This window comes from Acanthopagrus latus, chromosome 6 (assembly GCF_904848185.1).
Source record: "Acanthopagrus latus isolate v.2019 chromosome 6, fAcaLat1.1, whole genome shotgun sequence".
Classification (NCBI taxonomy): Eukaryota; Metazoa; Chordata; class Actinopteri; order Spariformes; family Sparidae; genus Acanthopagrus; species Acanthopagrus latus.
Genome location: NC_051044.1, coordinates 9,287,449 through 9,306,357, shown reverse-complemented (window position 1 = coordinate 9,306,357; position 18,909 = coordinate 9,287,449). Strand labels below are relative to the sequence as shown.

Below are 18,909 nucleotides of genomic sequence, written 5' to 3'. Positions count from 1 at the left end.
GGTGTGAAATGTGAGCTTTTGAGAGGAGAGAACTGGATTATTTTCCCTGAATGTAAAATGACTTAAAACTGACATGAATAATCAATCACTAGAAAGCAATTCAACAGCTGTTGTGATAATCAATTTCAGTCATTGTTTTAAAAGCATTTGCCTTCTGCAGTGTAAGGATCACTGCTTGTTTTCTTATTTTTTAGCCTTTTTAACTAATTTCTCATTACTTTTGGATTTAAAGATAAAACAAGTAACCGATTAATTGGCAAATGAAGGTGTCACATAGAACCCCTGTAATGTTATATCCCCATATTCACTAGAAAGACCATTACTGCATTATCTTTGGCCAATGATGGTGAATTCTTGTGTCTTTCTAGAAGAAACAGTAAATAAAATATGAATTCAGTTGTTGATGGGCTGAGTGCTTCCCTCATCAAATGGTCAAAGTGGGGGAGGGACCGACAGTCTGATTGATAAACCCATCTAAAGTTTATCTCAAGGGCATTGTTGAGGCCATAAATATATTATCCAAAATGACTTTTACAGTGTAGCAGCAACTATCTGCCAGCCCTCTCTTGCCTCTTATCTGATGTGTAGAAATCCAAGACGCTTTAGGAAGGCCACTGATGTGTTTTTGTGTCGAACTAAAGGAGATTCGTATCTGTCAAATATTAGCGCTTGAGATTATTGAACTGTATTCCATGATAATGTGAAAACAGAAGCGGAGGAATAAATTGAATTCTGTCATAGAACGATAAGAGTTTATGGGAAAAAAAAACTCCTAACAAAATTCTCAATCTGTCTTTCTCTGCATCATATCATAGTTGAGTCTGGCAGTTGTCACCACCCAGAAACATAGATGTGTATCTTCCTCCGTCGAGAAGTTCCTCCTGTCGGCCGTCAGTAGCGGAGGTGAACGAATAAAGGCGGCGAGGGATGGCTTAGTGTTATTCGTCTGTCAGTCTCACCCTGCTACAATCACCTTCCGTGGCTGATGTCAGATAGAGAGGGTGCTGCTGGGAAGCCGTTGCAGGGGCCTGCCATTAAACAAAAATTAATCCTGACGTGCACAGCTAGAGGCGAGGCAGCGGCAGCGAGGGGGAATTGGTCCAAACCCACCCATTCATCATCAGACATCAGACGGTGACATGTGCGGAGGCCGCGGTCAACATGCCAAGAGCCGCTGTACACTCTCATGTACATGCACAGGCATCCTCCTGCCTCCCTCCGCTCTCAGCCAATCAGCTGCCGTCAGCGCATGAGCCAATCAGGTTCGGGGATCTCTGCTGGAGATGTTGAGGAGCTGAGGAGAAGGGACTGTGTCAAAGTCGTACCCTGTGAGGCAAGGCTGCATTAAAATTCATACAGCACTGAAGCACCAGGCTGAATACTGATCAGCGCACAGGTCCCGTCCTGCAGCACCACTCAGGGAAAAAAAGGGGATTTTTCCACAAAGGTATCCACGCTTGCAGGTTCCGTATATACATATAAGCATAAAACCACATCATGGATGAAAGCAGCGGGAGAGAAAAATAAGAAGAAAGAGAGTTGGAAAGGGGAGAGTGGGAGAAAATGCAGAGCATGAGATCCCGTTATACAAGGCTGTTGTGTCTCTGATGTGGTGCTGCAGCCATGATAGGAAGGAGGAGAGTGAGAGAATATCTATTTATGACGACGTGTGGGGGCAGATGTGGGCATGTAACCATATGCTGTTGCTATTTTCTCCTCTGTACATTATGTTTGCGCTTTCTGTAAATCACTTGTAAATGCAGTATTTAAAATACAAACCAACAGGTACTTCTTGTCCTCCTACCTCTTCATAAATAGATGTCTGAAGGAGAGCATAATCAATGCTTGTGTATAATGTGGCAAAAATGTGCAAATATATGTTTGTCTAGAAATTGAACCAATTGAGGAGTCTGACTTCGTGTTGCATTCATTTTCAATCAGTCTGAAAGGTTGAGACAATTTTTGGGTCTACGACCGCACAATGATGTTATGTCATTATTTGTCATCTTCTGACCTTTATCGAGTCGTGATGATGCGATCACATCTCTTAATAATTTTATGAAATTCTTTCTTGTCCTAGTAACTCCAAGACAAATTGTGGATAGAAAACTGATGGCAATTTAAAGGAGCATTATGTATTTTTGGAAAATGTGGAATTTTTTTATTTGTAATATTGAGGTAATAATACAAACTCAGAATTATTTTTCCGTAACAGAATAAACAAGTTGAGGAAAATAAGGTCCCCAGAATACTGTTTGGAGTTAGAAAGGTGGCAGGGTGGCATAAAAAAACAGTCACTGAAGATCTTTCTCTTCTGATTAAGAACTACTTCCACAGAACTACATAGTTTACCTTTAATATAGTGACATTGACTTCAACTATACTGATACAAATTATTCTGTATGGGAGCTCTAAAGTTCAACACGTCCTCCTGTGCCCTCCTGTGATCTGTTTAATATTAAACCACCTTATAACTGAGACCTCTTACATGTGGGTCAATTTTAGACAGATTCATATTTTTCCAGACTTGCACATGGATCTGTTTGGGTTAAATTCCTGTCAATCCTGATTTGACTGGAATTTAGATTAAAGTGACCTTAATCCTTCACCTGACTCCACCCAATATCCAATCCTCCCCTCTCTCTCTCCCTCTCCTCTCTGTATATACATGTAATAGACAGAGAGGAGAGGGAGTGATCCCTCTGCCATTGACTGCCAGTCATGAATTAATGTATTACTGTGGTGACAAGAGAATCAGTGGGTGAACTCATGACCTGCTTGGATTTGGCGATGCACCAAGGAACAATGCCGGGGAACGCAGCCAGAAAATCCAACTCTGTCTTGTTTTAATTGTTTGTTTCCATCCCACTAATTCCATTTAAATTCCTCACTCTTCCGCCGGATGAAGCGTGTCTCTCTGGATGCAAATTAAATGTCTCCAAACAGCCACATGAACTCACTGTTCACTCCGCTGTGAGTCTGACTAACAGCCAAAAGGATAGTCTATATTTGCCTTCATACATGAAGTAGCTGTGAGTACATTTTGGATGCATATAAAAAGCCTCATTTGTCAGCGGCAGTGGAGCAGTTATCATATTTCACGTGGTCCTATTTTCATACAAAATGGCTGAAATCCAGCCATCTCTGCTCAGACTAAGATTAATTGGCCACAGCCGGTATTCTGCTGCGGCATAACACCGTTACTGGGGCCCGAGCCAAGCATATGCACCATCACATATAAACTGTGTTCACACACACACAAGCACCAAACCAACAAGTGGTCCCTGAGTCTCTGTTGAGTCAGCTCCTCAAGAATCAACATCCAGCTCTTTGGCTTTTCCCCTTGAAGTGAGTCCGCAGAGACAAAGACCAGATATGGCAGCGTGACACCGAGCAGGGAGAGAGAGAGACAGAGAACAATAACTGATACTGTCACCACCTCACCACCGTTGCGAGCAGGATCAATAAAACAAAGTCAAATAGCTCTCACCAAGTAGTCCTCTGTGGGCTCTGTTCAAAGATCCGCCGGAAAGCTGTGAATTGTCCGAGTGAGAGCGGTGGAGCAGGCCTCCACTCATTTATAGTAAAAGTTTGTATTTGTACTCAAACACTGGAAGTGGACTCCTGGTGCAGCTCATCCTCACAGACAGTAGGAAGCAGAGACTACATGTGAGGAATACACTAGTGGGACAGTACTCACATATTTCCATCATCACAAACACGGTGCACGCTCATACTTATATTTTACATGTTAAGTACGGCTCGTGCACGCAGGATCTATATTCTGGTTGTTGTAAATCCAGCTGCAGAACTTAGCCAGTACTGTCGAAGCTGTTTTGTGTGTAAATTTAACTCTTAAAATGAAATAATTTTCTTTTTATTACACATAACATTTAGCGCTGCAAAGTTTAGAAAATAGAAGAAGTTCATTGTTTTGTCTACATAACTGGGAATTCAAAAACGCCAAAATAAACTGAAGTTGCTGCTGGCTCACAGGAAGTACACTGTGCGTGTAAGCACGTTATCCCTAAACCCCAGGATACTGTACCTTGCATGAATTATGGGCATGACCAGCAGTGCAATACATCATCAGTACTTCCTGGAGAACCAAAAGTATAATCTTCAGATATCGTGTTTTCTCCAGCCGACACTGCAAACAGAGAAAGCCTCCCGACTGAAAAGCTTCTACAACAATATGTTTGACATTTGTTGTCTTCAGAAATGATCAGTTGATTATCAGAATTGCTAGTTACATTTGATAGAGCTTCTCTGTCAGTGTCAGAATGCCCTGTGGATGGATGCTTGTTGTGCACACTGACGGCATTGAAAATCTTAGTGTTTTTTTTTTCCTTCCCATGCTACCAACAAAGGCACTGTTGCATTTAATTCTGAATGAGAATCAAGAAAACAGTGAAGTAGCACAATAAATGACTCGCCTTGCTTGGCATGACAGCGACAGAGTTCTAAACCACAAAGAGCATCAAGTATGAGTTACGGTATATTTACGATAAACTTCTCCAGTGAAATGTCTGGGATAAGAAAATGAGAGAAGAGTGTCGAGATTCAGTGTTTTTTTGTTTGGGAGAGGATTTGGAAGACGATCGCATGCTCAGCTAGCAGTAAAGCTGTGGATTTTGACCATAGATAGGGAGAGGCTTTGATAGTGAGAGCCATTGTTGGACGGATCCCATCAGATTGAAGGAGGATAAGCTGCTTGGGGGATGCGGTCAGAGCAACCAAAAAAAAAAAAAAAAATAACACTCTTTCAGGCACTGTCATTTTTCCAGAAAGGGAGGATCCATCATTCCTTTGATGATGGAGTTTTAATTATTAGAAGATGAGGAGAAATGGGCCGTGGAGAGATAAGTGATAGGATAGAGTAGTTCTCTCGGGGTATTAGCCCTTCAGATATACAACAGTTTGTGTGTGTGTGTGTGTGTGTGTGTGTGTGTGTGTGTGTGTGTATTCTCACTTGCATCGCTTATCCTTTTGATCCTTTAAGAAATGCGCTGTGTGTGAAAGAGAGTAAGTTGATCTGTGTATCCACTTTGATCCTTGAGATCATTAACCATTCGATAAACACTCCAAAGGGTGATCTATAGTAAGTTGTAAATTGAGACATCAGACTCCGAGGAAATCAGTTTGCAGCATCGATGACACACGTAGGTGTAGTTTTTCATATCTCGCAAACCGTGAGGCATCACATTGGGGGCTTTTTTTTTTTGTGAAGCAGTGGAGGCTGAAGATGTGGGTAGATTGGCTGACTTGCTCATTCATCAGTTGTGCGCCTGTCACAGTGATTTAGGTGCACAGCACAGCAAGTATAGAGAGCAGAGAGGCCGACGTGTTTAGTACCAGAAGTAAAAAGCTTATGGTAAGTAACTACAGTGTCGGACGCATGACCTCACCGTCAACACCACTAAGCCTCCTACTACAGTGTAATATACACACTTTACTATTTATTGATCGGTTTACAAGTTGTTAAGTTTCAGTTTACTACTCAAATGCAAATGAGTATATATCTGAATGCTATAGTGTGCATACATGTCAGGCTGCAAAAAGTAAAAGAGATTTTCATTATAGAATAATCTGTACCTTGACTTTCATTTAGTCATTCCAGAAATGACTCCCCTAAGTTGCTGGTTTTGTCCAAAAAAAACTGTCCCAAAGGAGCAAAAGTTCAATTTTCTTCAAAACCATTTGTGATAATTTTCTGTTCATCAGCATATCAAATTATCGATGAACTGTTTCAGCTTTATATAAAGTCTGCGTACATTTTATGTCATTTTCTAGGACAATGAGTCAGATAATGGCTCAATACAACTGTAGTAACTGTAGCAAGTAGCTTTAAGTGAGTCATTTCAGTGTTTTGTGTTTTTCCGTGCACATACATTAGTACTTGTACCTTTCCCTTGGAGTTCACGTGTCCGTCTGAGTTCACTGTCCTTTGTCTCATCTGGCCACACAGAGTGCAGCTCGTATCATCCTCACACGGTCTCAAAAGGTAAAACATTGGTTAAAAACAAACAACTAAATAATCCACGTGTTCTGAAAACCCTGCGCTCCGGCTTCGCTTTTAACCGTCCTGTGTGTTTTTAACCCGCAGGTCAAAGTGAGCTGAACCTTAAATGCATCAAAAGCTTTTACATTTTACAGCCGGAGAACCTGCAGAGAGGTGGAGAGAGAGAGAGAGAGAGAGAGAGAGAGAGAGAGAGAGAGAGGGGCACTCTCCCTCCGCAGGTTCCCGTTTCTGCCTCCTCTTTGTCTGTCTGAGCTCATATCTTTCTCTCTCTCCTGTCACTGTTGGCTCTCACCCCATCTATCTTTGTCTCTCCCCATCTTCTCATCTGCACGCTCATTCTCTTTCTTTCAATCTCTGTATATTAACATCTCCCCTGTCTGCGTCTGTCATCCTTCTTCGTGCTCTTTTCTTGCCCCAAATCTTCACGCACAGCCCCTTTTCTCAGCGTCCCCGTCTGAGTGGCCCTATTGCTCTGTCTCTGTAGAACAGTGCGCCGGCTGCTAGCGGTGCCCCGACGTCATGGCACATGGCTGCTGCATCCCGGCTATAAATAACTCTGCCTTGTGGCGCTCGGTCCAAGACAGGACCGAGAGCCAGAGGGAGAGCAATCTGCTGTCTCCCTCAAGAGATGCTCGAAGGGGAAGGCACGAATGAGACCAAACGCTCCTTCGCCACCTTCACTGGTGAAATGAATGATTCTGGATTTAACTGTTTTTCCTGACATATGATAAGAGCCAAATGTCAGGTCAGGAAACAGTTCAAGCACAAAGGCTAATCACAGCTAAAGCTCAGAACAGTGAGGTGTTAAATAACACTGGCACATATTTGATTATTAAACCAAGCATTTGATACAGCTTCTTCTAGTTGTGGCCATACATACATATCTGTATCATTCTTTATTTACTCATCACCCACATTGGGTTATTCACTGTGGAATGAAACTATAGTAGCTGTTATCCCTTGTGATCCCTCACACTTTGCCCAGTTTGATAACTTTCAATGGTTCTGCTCATACTTTAAAGATCCGCTTTGTAATAAAGTCTTGTCACAAAGTCGGCAAATACTGACAGTTTGGGATTGTAGGTCGGGTCTGTCGTCATCTCAAAGCGTCTGTATGTGACAAGTTGGAAGTGAGGCTAAACAATTCACTTTCTCGCAAAGTGGACCTGTGAGTTAGGTAAAGGAAATTATATCCATTTCACTGTTCTCTGACATAAACAGCCTAAAGATTTCAAAGGGTCCAAAATTTACAACATTTATTTACCCTCGATAATGAAGACAAAATGACTTCTGAAAATTCGGACTTCCTGTGGATCATACACAACAAACAAAATGATTAAAGGAGGTCGGCTCGTTCTCTCCTGTCATTCTTATGGTCGCCTTTATTCCTCTAACTCCTTAAGTATTTAGCATAACAAAGACCCAGGGGTGACGTGGAGCGAAAAATAAGACATTTTGTGTTTAGCCACACATGGTGTGATTGGATCACAGCAACAATGGATCGGTCATTGTCCGGTGTTGTTTGCAATCTATTTTCAAACCTCAATCGGAAATCAATGAGCTCGTCAATGATCTTAGAGAGAGTTGGGTCAATATGTCTCCCCAGAGATGGACGCTGGCCCTGTTTGTCTTGACGATTTATCTATTTTGAAGATTCGCCTCGTGCCTTAGACTGTGAACTCGCAGACAGATGCTTCTCGGTGGAGTCATGATGCCTACAGCAAGCTGTCACCTAGATAACATCACACTGTTTCCACTGTTCAGTGTTTTGAGAGTAGAAAGCTGCCGAGTGTTTGAACATCTCTTATTATTCCTCCTGCGTTAGCCTTCAAACTTGTGATGTCGTTGTTTGTCAGCATAGAGAAAGAACTGATTGAGATGTTCCAGTTTGTGTTCCTCCCGTGGCCATATGGAATATATAGCGCTGCACATATTGTGAATGCACACTCCATTAGTTATGGCTCTGTTTCTCTGCATTTCTGACTGCGGGCGCTTTGTGGAGACGACGAGCCTCCCCTCCTCTCCTGGCACGCGTCCTCTGATTCGAGTTTTCTGTCTGTGTGTCTTTCTTGGCTTGGACAGTAAATTGATTGATAAATAAAAGCCTGTCTCTTTTTGAGGGGTTGTTTTTTAGTACACAAAAAAAAGGTTACTCTGACATGAAGGAGCTCATGTCTCATGGCTTCCGAATGATCCTTTCTTTGTGGTCTTTCAGTTCAGTCTAAAAGTGTGTGTCTTTTTTTTTTTTTCCCAGGCGACAGTAACCCCAAGGAGAGCAGCCCCTTCATCAACAGCAGTGATGCTGCCACAGAGAAGAGCCAGCAGTATGACGGCAAGAACATGGCCTTGTTTGAGGTACGCTCGGTTACTCTGCACACAATCCGGCATGATCGTGAGAAGCAGGATACACTCGTACTCACAATTCAATGATTGAATAGGGTCTGAGACATCGATTAATGAGGGTAATTACTGGGTGAAGGGCACGTGGGAGCTTCAGGTTAATGCAAGCAAACCGCACACTGCTACAGAAAAGAACTTCAGTGAGGCAATTTGCCACCAGTCTGCACAAGTGTGTTTACACTGTGCTCTCTCAGTGGGATGAAGAAAACAAAACCAGAAAATTAGCTATTTATTGTTGAAGCACCTTGTGTTTTTTGTTTTTTTTTGTACCAGGCTTTGCAAATTTGCAAAAAAAAAAAAAAAAGGTGTAGCACAGTAACTGAGATGGTAACACACTGTATCAACACTCACCATGTGCAGCGCAATATGAATATAAGGGTTAGTCTCAAGTCTCAATAGCCGTGAATTTTGCTCATCTCTTCCTTCAAAATCCCTGATGAAGGCACTGACTCCAGCCTTCCTGTGTGTGTCTGTCCCTCTGCAGGAGGAGATGGACACCAGCCCCATGGTGTCATCTCTTCTCAGCAGCCTGGCCAACTACTCCAACCTGCCCCAAGGTAGCAAGGAGCACGAGGAGGCTGAGAACAATGAGGCCGAGTCATCGCGCAAGAAACCCGTCAAGGTATGAAACAAAATCCACGTACGAATAAATCCATATGATACAGCATGCCTTGGCATCTGCTGCATTGTGGAGACAGTACAATTGGACACATTTTATTAGATTTTGGTACATTAATCATGTGTTTGGCTGTAACCGTGGATAATATTGGTAATCACATACAGAGAAAGTATATCTCTTTACTTAAAATGGGCTATCAAAATGATCATAAGCGTTATACATGCAACTTAGAAGTGCAATGAAATCATGTTGATCAGTAAAAAAAAGTTATAATTTTTATTTTCTTTATCTCTTAAATACTCATAATGATCCAAAATTCTGGCTTCAGGGTGATTTATTTGTCAGGATGATGTGTTCTGCATCCTCAAATTGAAAGTTGGTCGTGAGGTGAACACTGTTCATCCACTTTGATTCTTTTTGAGCACCAAACATCAATGATGTGAACTCAGCGTCCACCTCTCCTCGTCCTGCCCTCTGTCAGCTCAAAGCACGGTCTACCCGTCGGGTGCAACAGCTTGATCCAGGATGTTGTGGCAGAGACAGGTCTCTGTACAGATGTGGGCACTACAGTCTCTGATTTCCCATTGCTTTGCCAGCCTGAGTCCGATTTGTCCACTTTATTTCCCTGTGACCGGATAGGCAGGAGCAGCCGTAAAAACCCAAACCAGATTAGCATATCTCCCATCCAGGATCCCTCCCCCGTCCTCTCTGGAGCAGTTCGGGTTGGATGGTTCGAAAAATGCTGTCGGCTGTGATCATCTTAAAGTCTGCTGCTTTTAATCCTAATCATCAGCTTAATCTTTTTTAAACTGACATGACCTTCTGACCAAATATAATATACAACTATGGGGATTTGTGTCTTGTATAGTGACAAACAGCCCATTCTTGATACATGAAGATGTACAGTCTGAGTGAAATCCTTCTATTTCCACTGTAAATCAATAAAAAAAAGGCAAAGGATTAGCTGTGGTGAACACTAAAGCACTAATAGATTTTCTGGGGTCGTTGTGTATCATAATTCCTATGAGTCATTATAACTGCCGAGGTGTTTATCATCTGTTTGTACAAATCTTTAAATATACACTTTACAAGGTGTTCAAAAGCAGCTTACTGTTATCAGCTGTGGCTTTCCAGAGGAGTTATGTGTTGCAGCAGTTTGATAAAGAACAGACTTACTCGCGACTATATAAATAATAATATTGTAACGATAGTTTAAGCTGTCTGCACAGAAGGGGGCAGGATTTTAGCTGTGACAAATGATTCCCTATAAATCAAATGACTAAACAGGCTCTTACTCAGTATGACACAGTGTGCAGAGATGAATCACCGTGGCTTAACACTTGCACCCTGGACAACTTGCTCACCTGACGATGAAGGCCTGCTATGATTGTTGCCAGGGGACGGTCACTAAGTGTCACTAAATATAAATTTGCACTTTCTGTCAGATTACATCATGCATCCCTAATAGCAGAGTTTTTGATTGTTTTGTTAACACACTCAGTGGAAAGGAAGGGAAAAAAAACGCACCAGTTTAGAAGTTGTCAATCATTCTCTGTTGATATTATAAATCCCCCGTTCGTGTTACTGGATTGCATCTTAAATGCCACTCACTAATGAGTTCCTTCCACATCATCCCCTGGTATTTTCTGCTGTTGTCTGTTGAGAAGCCATCAGGAAGGAGTTTACTTCCCAGACTTTATTTTTTTATTTTTTTTCTGCTTAGCACTTGATAGACAGACCGGCAGCTACATTATTAATCCTGTGGGAAATGGCTGGTGGTTGTAGCAGCAAGGCGAGACGTGGCATGGCGAAGCTGAAATGAGAGGAGATGCTGATAATGATGATGAAGATATTGCAAGAGAGTCATCTTAAATGACAGCGACCGACTGGTGCCAATCTTAACATTTCACACTGACTTTTCAAACTCTATAACTCCACACTCAGACCATGTGAGGTAAAATACAAAATAAGATTTAAAAAAAACACAGTTTAGACATCGTGAGAGGCTGCAGCAGTGACAGGTTGACAGCTCTTCTGTGACCTTTGACCCCGTCTGTTTCACTTTTTCTTCTTGTTACTCACCTTGAAATGAATCACTGATGATGACCTTGGATGGCAGCGCACCTGTCTGAGATACTGTCAGTTTCCCCCACTGTGACTCCAGATGAGTCCAGCAGATAAACAGTAGGTCCTGACAGCAGAGATAAGGACTATAGGTACAGTCGAAAGTCATGACTGCATTGATTTCCACATGTGTGTCTCTCTTACACTTAGTGTGCCGAGAGAAAAACAGCATGAGCGAACAAACCGTTAAATTGCATTTAATGGAAAAATATTGTTTTTTCTAATTAGGGATTTAAGCTGCATCTCATCAAGCAGACAGAGTGTGCTCTTTTGTCACGGAGACGGTTCAGTTGTTAGCACTCGATCAAGTCTACCCTATACTGGATACCTGTATCAGTACCTTGAAAAATTGTGTATTGAACCATTTAAAATATGCAGAATTATTATGTTTTGACACTAACATGACTTCAGTGATGGTTTTTTTAGCCACACTAGCAGTGTGGGTGACATCCAGATTGGACGGTAATGTCCGTCGACCACTTAAGACAAGACTAAAATTGCACAAATACAAGTGGCCGGATCGCTAAAACATTTTGTGCAAACTGTCATGATCCCAGATGATGAAGTTAATATGACCATGGTGATCACCTGACTTTCCCTCTATGCGGCCAGCAGGTTGACGTTCATTGTCGCATGTATTGAAAGAGGACCCAAATGCAGAAATCAGTGGCAGGAAGCTTGTTCACAGATAAAGGGCAGGAAAACAAAGAGAGGAGGTGGAGCAGCGTGAAACATGACACATTCTGATGTAAACTACGAAATAAAACAATTGATTCACAAAAAACCCAAACCATGACGTTTATGGTTTTTGTGTGTCAAATGTCAAGTCAAGTCTCAATTCAAGTCCCAAGATAGAGTAGAGGAGCTTCGTGGGTCTATGGAAGCATTTGACAGACAGCAATGATAGCACACATCAATCCATTTGAGCACAAAACTCAAAATTCAAAATACAGTAACGATTATTTTTTAAAAGATCAGTTCTCCCTGATGAGCAGAGAAAATCCTACTACAGTATTTTTTTCACTCACTTCTTATGATATGTAGCCATGCTTTTTAGATATCTGTGTTTTGAGTTTTGTGCCTCCAGCACGGCAAAAGACTTTTGAAAACATCAACAGCAACCTCTCTTTCCACAAACAATTTCTCTGTTTATCACAATAATCCTCAGACCTCGCTGTGAACAGTTTCCACTTGTTTCCTCCAAGGAGATATTCCTCATAAAAACAGACTACAGACTATGAAACGCAATAGTGGCTGTGTTTCTAGAAAGACATGTAACCTTTAAGGCTTTAGAGTGACTTTCTGTTATGTCCAAATAAAACGGGTAGCAGCTTCAAGTGTCCACATGGGAGTTCAACAGTGTTCAATTTGTCCTCACTGTGGATCTGTTTGCTCGTGGTATATACCCCCATTATCCCTCCCCTCCCCGTTGTCCCAGATGTAAGGTGTATTTGTCTGACTCTCCTCTGCTCTCCTAACCCTAGGAGCAGGTCTAATCTTCCCCCTGTCACCCCAACCCCTTCAATACTTTAATTAGTCCGAACGCTACACCAAGCTGCTGCTTCTCCAATCAGTAGCCCATTCCACAGGCAATCTCTCCATCGCCATGAGAGGCTTTTCATTAAGGCAGCCTGTGGCGTTTTATCGCTCACACAGTGACCCCTCTCTATCTCTCTCTCTCTATCTATCTATCTCTCTCTCTCTCTCTTTCCCTACTGCCTTCCTTCTGTGTTTCTCTCTCTGCTCCATCTCTCCCCTTCCTCGCTCTCCATCTCCTTCATCATTGCTCCCTTGAGTGAGGGAGTGAGTTGTGAGAGAGGAGGAGGAGGAGGAGGAGGAGAGAGCGAGGCAGCGGGCTTTCTTTTGTCGCAGCGTGAAAGCCAAGATTAGAGATTTGGTTGTTGCGTGACATGAGGGAGCCGACTGGAGGTCACGCAGGTTACGATGGAAACCAGTCACAGATAATCTGCCGGCAATTTTCTCCTCCCCAACCTCGGTCGTTTGAAATCTGCCTTAACAAGGCGAGTTTATTTGAACAGCATCTTTAAGTGTTTTACTTAAAGCAAGGCGGTGCGTTAAAACGCCATTTTAAGTGGCTGTAGAATAAATATTTCATATCAGCGGGGGGAGTTTAATGACTACCTGTATGTGAAAGTGGTTGCTTGTAAAAACCCACAAAGAATCATCACCTGACGCTGCCGTTCCCCTAAGGTCTTTGCAGAATTTTAGCTCATTGTTTTGGTCTGGTTTTATTCAGTAACTAATGATATGTTTAGTTCCCCTGGGTCTTATTAGAAATCTGGCAGCCTGAATCTGCTGCTGTCATCTAATGAACTCGCCACCCTTCTTAAATCTTGTCTGGATGTTCAACTTTTTACTTCTTCCTGTTTATCGTAGATGATAAAAGGTTGATTTTATGAAGTCATTGCCTTGATGTGGCTGCTTAACCTGTAATCTCTGTGACAATGCCATAAATGGTCCATTAACAGTAACCTCATGATGCTTTTGTTTGTCTCATCAAATCCAGCATATCATATAAGATAGTATTTGCTTTATAATGTCTTCTGAATTGGCCGAACCAAACCCAACACAAACCGTGAGTCTCTTTGCTTTTATTTAGGTAATTTTCTACTCGAGTGCTCTTGCCAAGAATTACAGGAACATCATTCCATACGCTCTTCGTCGCTGCTTTTTACGGCGCTAATGTTCCCTCACATAAATGTTTCTCCTCAAGGTGTTTTATAATCCACGCTCTTATCTTTGACCTCGCCCTCCTGTCCCCATGGCTCCCTCTCTCTTTCATTAGACCGATGCATCAGATCAGTATTCCTATAAGCATCCTTCTGAAGGATGTACCCTGATTAATGTCAGTTCATGTTATATATTACAGCCGGGGTGCACATTAGTTCACAGCAGAGTTAACACGAATCGCTGAGCTCATATTTTGTCCTGCAGGCTAATGGGCTACAGTGTTAAGCAGCAACAGATTTCATTATCAATCTTTTAATCAGCGAAATGCCAGAACAAAGTGAACAATTACTCCTCGAAGTAGTGACATTTTTAACTGTCTTGTTTTGTCTGAGCAAAAGTCAAATGTTTTAAACATATTAATGCAAATGCAGATCATGTTTATAAAAGAATTATTAAGTATTTGATAACATTTACAAAGGTGTATAAACATCAGTTGGAACTTTACAGTCAGCAACAGCTTAATAAATGATTTATACAGCATTTTATTTTTTGTTAACAGTGAAATTACCATTAACTAAAGTTTACTTAAATCTCAATTTACTATTAATTAATGCTGCTAGTTATAAAGTGTCCCCAGAGTTTGTGAGTGGGCAGAACATTTCTCTTCTTGTTTACTGCATGAGCAGAGGGAAGAGAGACATGAGTTACCGACCAAACACTTTATAACAGTGATGACTGTTGGAATAAATAGCTATTTAATACCTGGTTTATTAAAATGTATCATTTAATACGTATTATGACTAGTTCTGTCAAGCACATTTTCCATTCCACTGTCAAACTCAGTTGTGCTAAGTTAAGCAAAACCGAGATGTTTACAACACCGTATCATGATGAAATCTCTGCCAGCGATATAGTTATATATTATAAGAAACATCACTTCCAGTTGATTGTAATGCTTTGGAGCATGTTGTCCCAAAACGAGCCGTCAGCCAGTGTCATCCATGATGAAGAGCAATCTGGAGCAGTTACATGGGGCGTTTGTCAGTCGACATGTTATCAGACATAATGTTACACAAACAGGGAGACCCTAAACAGACCCTTAACAAATCATCTGGGATAACACTGAAAAACATTCCAATACATATTTGATACATCTCTCTCGATAAAACACTATTTTGCTCATTTGTAGACAGCTTTTTGCCGTGTAGAATACATTTTCAATGCTGCTGACCTGAATTTCAGGGAGCAAGCGACTCCGTGTAGCTTGTGTTGAGCAGCACATGTGCATTAGTAGATAAGGAGACTTTCAGCTTTAAATGTAAGCGTGCCGCTGGATGGAGGTTTCACAGCTGGGGGGAACACATGAGGCTTTGTGGAGTCTTTTAAACCTAGAATATTCTAGTAACACATGTAGCCGCTATTTCGAGGCGGCGAGCCCTCGGCACCGCAGAGCGCGTTAACTGTCGGTGTTTTACAGATAACCAGTGGATAACACTTTCACACACACATGCAGCGTTGACCGCTGAGTGACTGGTTCATCCGCAGCCGGTCATGGAGGCTGGTGCTCGCTGGCCTCTCCTCTCGCTGTCTGTTTAATAATTCAGCACACCTGAGCAGAAACACATTTGCCCTATCAGCTCCTGTTTGGCCAGCAGAGCGTGGCGATGGCGTTATAAGCTCCCAGTCTGCCTCCCTCTCTGTCATTAGCCTCCCCCCTCTCCTCACCCTCCCTCCCTCATCTGCTCCACTTCATGCCTCCGTCTCTGCCTCCAAAACTTAGTGTGCTCCCCTCTCGTTTCCTCTCCTCTCCTCTTCTACTGTTTCCTCTTCCCTTCCCCTTTCCTTGCTCTCTCATTTCTTTATTTCCTCCCCTTTTCCTCCTTCTCTCCATAAATCTCCTTTTCTATACCCTCCTCTCTTGTTTCATCCCTTCCTCTCCTTTCCTTTTCTTTCCTCATATCTCTTTCCTCCTCCTCTCCCTCCTCCCATCTCCTCTGTTTTGTTTCCGTGCTCTCCTTAGGTTTTGTTTGTTCTCCTTGTCTCATGTCCTCTGTCTTATCCTCCTCTCCTCCCTCCTGGATTCCCTCCCTCTTACCCAGCTCTTACCCATTCAAAAAACAGAAATCCAACAGAAATGTGGTATAAATTGTTTTACATTGGTGTACGAACGTTTGAAAAATTAATTCATGATCGTATGTACTGATAAAGTATTGGTGTAATTCAATCGATCAAGCATTTCATGATGTTGAGCTCAGTAATGTGATCCCACAACAAACTTTGCATATTGTGATCAGCTGGCCTCCAACGACAGATGCAGCTCTGATAAGGAATTAATAAGCATTGGACCAGAGGGCTTTCGATGTGCGGTAGATTCTGGTCCTGCTGGGGAGGATTTTTAAAGAATCCTGTAAGAAGTGATTTAGAAGACGACACTGGTTCTGCCAGCCTAAGCAGGTTGGCAGGGTGTCCCAGAGCCCGAGGGCCTGGACGTTTCCTTTCCTCTCCTTGCAACTTCTCTCAGATGTATGTAGCCTCCCCCCATTCCTCCCCCCTACTCCTCTGCCCTCTTTCATTTCAGGTCCCCCTGCAGCTACTGTTGCCGAGGATGTGAAGTTGTTTTCACCTTCCACCTCTTAACCCTTCTCTCCTCCAAACTCTGATGCGTAGCAGGGAGAAAGTGCTACCTTTGCTAGCCTCAGCAGTTCAGGAGATGTCCACAGAAGGGTCAGAATGTAACTGTGGGGGTATGAGAGAAGAGAAGGAGGGGGAAATAATTATCAATACAGTTTATGCCAAATAATATACAGTTTGAAACGACAGTCTTCAAGATGGGTATAAAATATTTTTTAGGAAGGAATAAAAAACAAGTCTTTAAAGGTTCTATGCATGAGATAACTATGTATGAGATGAGTATAGCAGCAAACAACTATTAGTTAGATGTAATAGCATCCTGACCAGAGAATGAAGCCACTCCTCCTATGTGTGTGTTGTCATCAAACCTCGCTGTTCTTTGTTTTGGTGGCTGGGCTGGCTGTGTGCATGTTAGTGCACATGAGTTACATGCTGCTAAAAGTCTTCAACTTGACTCAGAGCTGGTTTGGTGTAAGTAACCTGCACAACTTTACAGGCTGTATTGTTGAAATGGCTAGATGTTATTGAATGTTGTATATAACATCTTTATAACAAATAAGCAAAACCCGGTTGTATCACCTCATGTGAGTATTATTTCTCTCAGGTTAAGGTTTGGTTAGAGGTTGCCAATGAACTAGGGGTGTCGCAATTTTGCAATATTCACAATATCTGATATTAAAAATTGGATATTTATATTGTGTTAATGATCACAAGTAATTGCTGCCACTGCTAGCTCTATCTAACTATCTGTATATGTCTTGAATAAAGATAGATTCTAATGGATAAAGTGATTCTTTTTTGTTTGTGGCATTCTCTACAGATAGAGAGAAATGCTGGCATGATGGGGATCATGTCAGATCATTTGTGCTTAATGCAAAATAAATAGGTGGCGTTAGAAGATCTGCAACAGTACAACAAACTCACATTGTCTACACTGAGAGGACAGTTATAACAACCACAAGAACTCTTTCATCAGGAGAGCTTAAACTTCTAGATTTCGAAACACGACATCAGTGCGCTTGCGGATCTCAGTGGCTCCTGATGGATGGAGAGGCTGGAGAGACTTAGCCTGGTGAGGGGCTAGTGGTGTGTGGTAGGGCAGCAGGAGGCAGCTGAATCTGAAGTAGGTGCCACGGCAGATGTATCAAAAGGTCCTGTTGTGCATCTAGCACACCTGAGCCATCCATTCAGCGGGCTGACTGCGCTTCCCAGGGGGGTCAGGGTGCAGCTGTTCCATCCTAGTTCAGTGGTGCCACACTGGCCTACCTGTGGCTCTGCAGCAGTGAGTGTTGCCTCTGCTCGCGGTGGCCCACTCTCCAGGGAAATCACTCTGCCGGCTCCCAGCCCATTAAACAGACACTCTTTCTGCCTGTGTGTGCGTGTGTGTTTTAGAGCAGGCGCTGGTCGGGACTGCAATCCTCGTCCACAAATGAAACACCAATTGAATGAAAATAGAAAAGCGACGCTTTCAATAAACGGTCGGCCTTTTCCCCCCAATAGGGTCCTTGAATCAATACGTGCACAAGAGTTTCATCTGTTTTAGGCATTTTCTCAATATAGAGTCATTAGAAGCATCCATTAGATCCACCAGATATTTTCATCTTGGTGGCTGTTTACCAACCCCACAGAGGTGTTTTATCATGTTCAGGTTCTCTGACTCGGTGTAAGCCCTCTCACTATCTATTATCTGTGTCTGTACATCTTATGTAACACCCAGGATTTCTAGCAGACAAACACTGTGTTTCAAAGCCCGCCTATTGTTGAATCTGGATTATAATTTATCACTCAGCTGTGAGCTGCCGCAGACACTCGCACAGCAGCCAACATACGAGGCCTGCTTGATTGTGGTTCTCCATTGTGTGGGAGAGCAGGCGGGGAAAATGACATTTTGCAGTCTGGAGAGGGTTATTGCCTACTTTGGTTATGTTGCTCTCCTGTGGAGTGTTGTGGGGCGTAAACACCTTTGTGCTGTAATACTGAACAGTATTTACACACATTTTAGGGCCGATTAGTAAAATCCATGATCATTATTTTCAGATGCCTGCCCTTTTCCAAGTCTACAGATATATATATATATATATGAAACAATCAGGGGCTAAAGATGCAAAGATGTTATCTTTTTTTGGATCCTGCCTTCTAACCTCATTGTACTGTTTGAATTTATAAAGCCTTAGGTTTATCTTTTCTATTTTACGATCAAAATTAACTGTCTAGGAAATCGGTATCATGACTGCAACTAGTTCTCTTTCTCTGCTTTCATCTGTTGAAATGATTTATGCAACAGATTCAGCCAAATAACGGAACGCGTCACCTTTTTGACTTTAAAACAAAGTTGTTGTTTCAGAGATCCATTTTAATTAGAATCACCCACCTTCAAAGGACTTACAGAGCCATCATCCTCTTGAAGGTGTTTTGTCTGCTA

The 18,909-nt window shown here is 42.3% G+C and overlaps 1 protein-coding gene across 5 annotated transcripts in view; it reads left to right on the top strand.

Annotated features, from left to right (window-relative positions):
* Positions 1-18,909, top strand: part of slc12a5a (solute carrier family 12 member 5a) — a 152,714-nt gene that overhangs the window by 96,734 nt on the left and 37,071 nt on the right. For all 5 annotated transcript variants that reach the window (XR_005075449.1, XM_037100737.1, XM_037100739.1 and 2 more), the window contains 2 exons: positions 8,277-8,377; positions 8,907-9,044. Coding sequence is in view for 4 of the 5 variants with exons in the window: in XM_037100737.1 (XP_036956632.1) it covers positions 8,277-8,377; positions 8,907-9,044 (239 nt within the window). In the remaining variant the exon portion in view is untranslated. The remainder of the gene's footprint in view (positions 1-8,276; positions 8,378-8,906; positions 9,045-18,909) is intronic.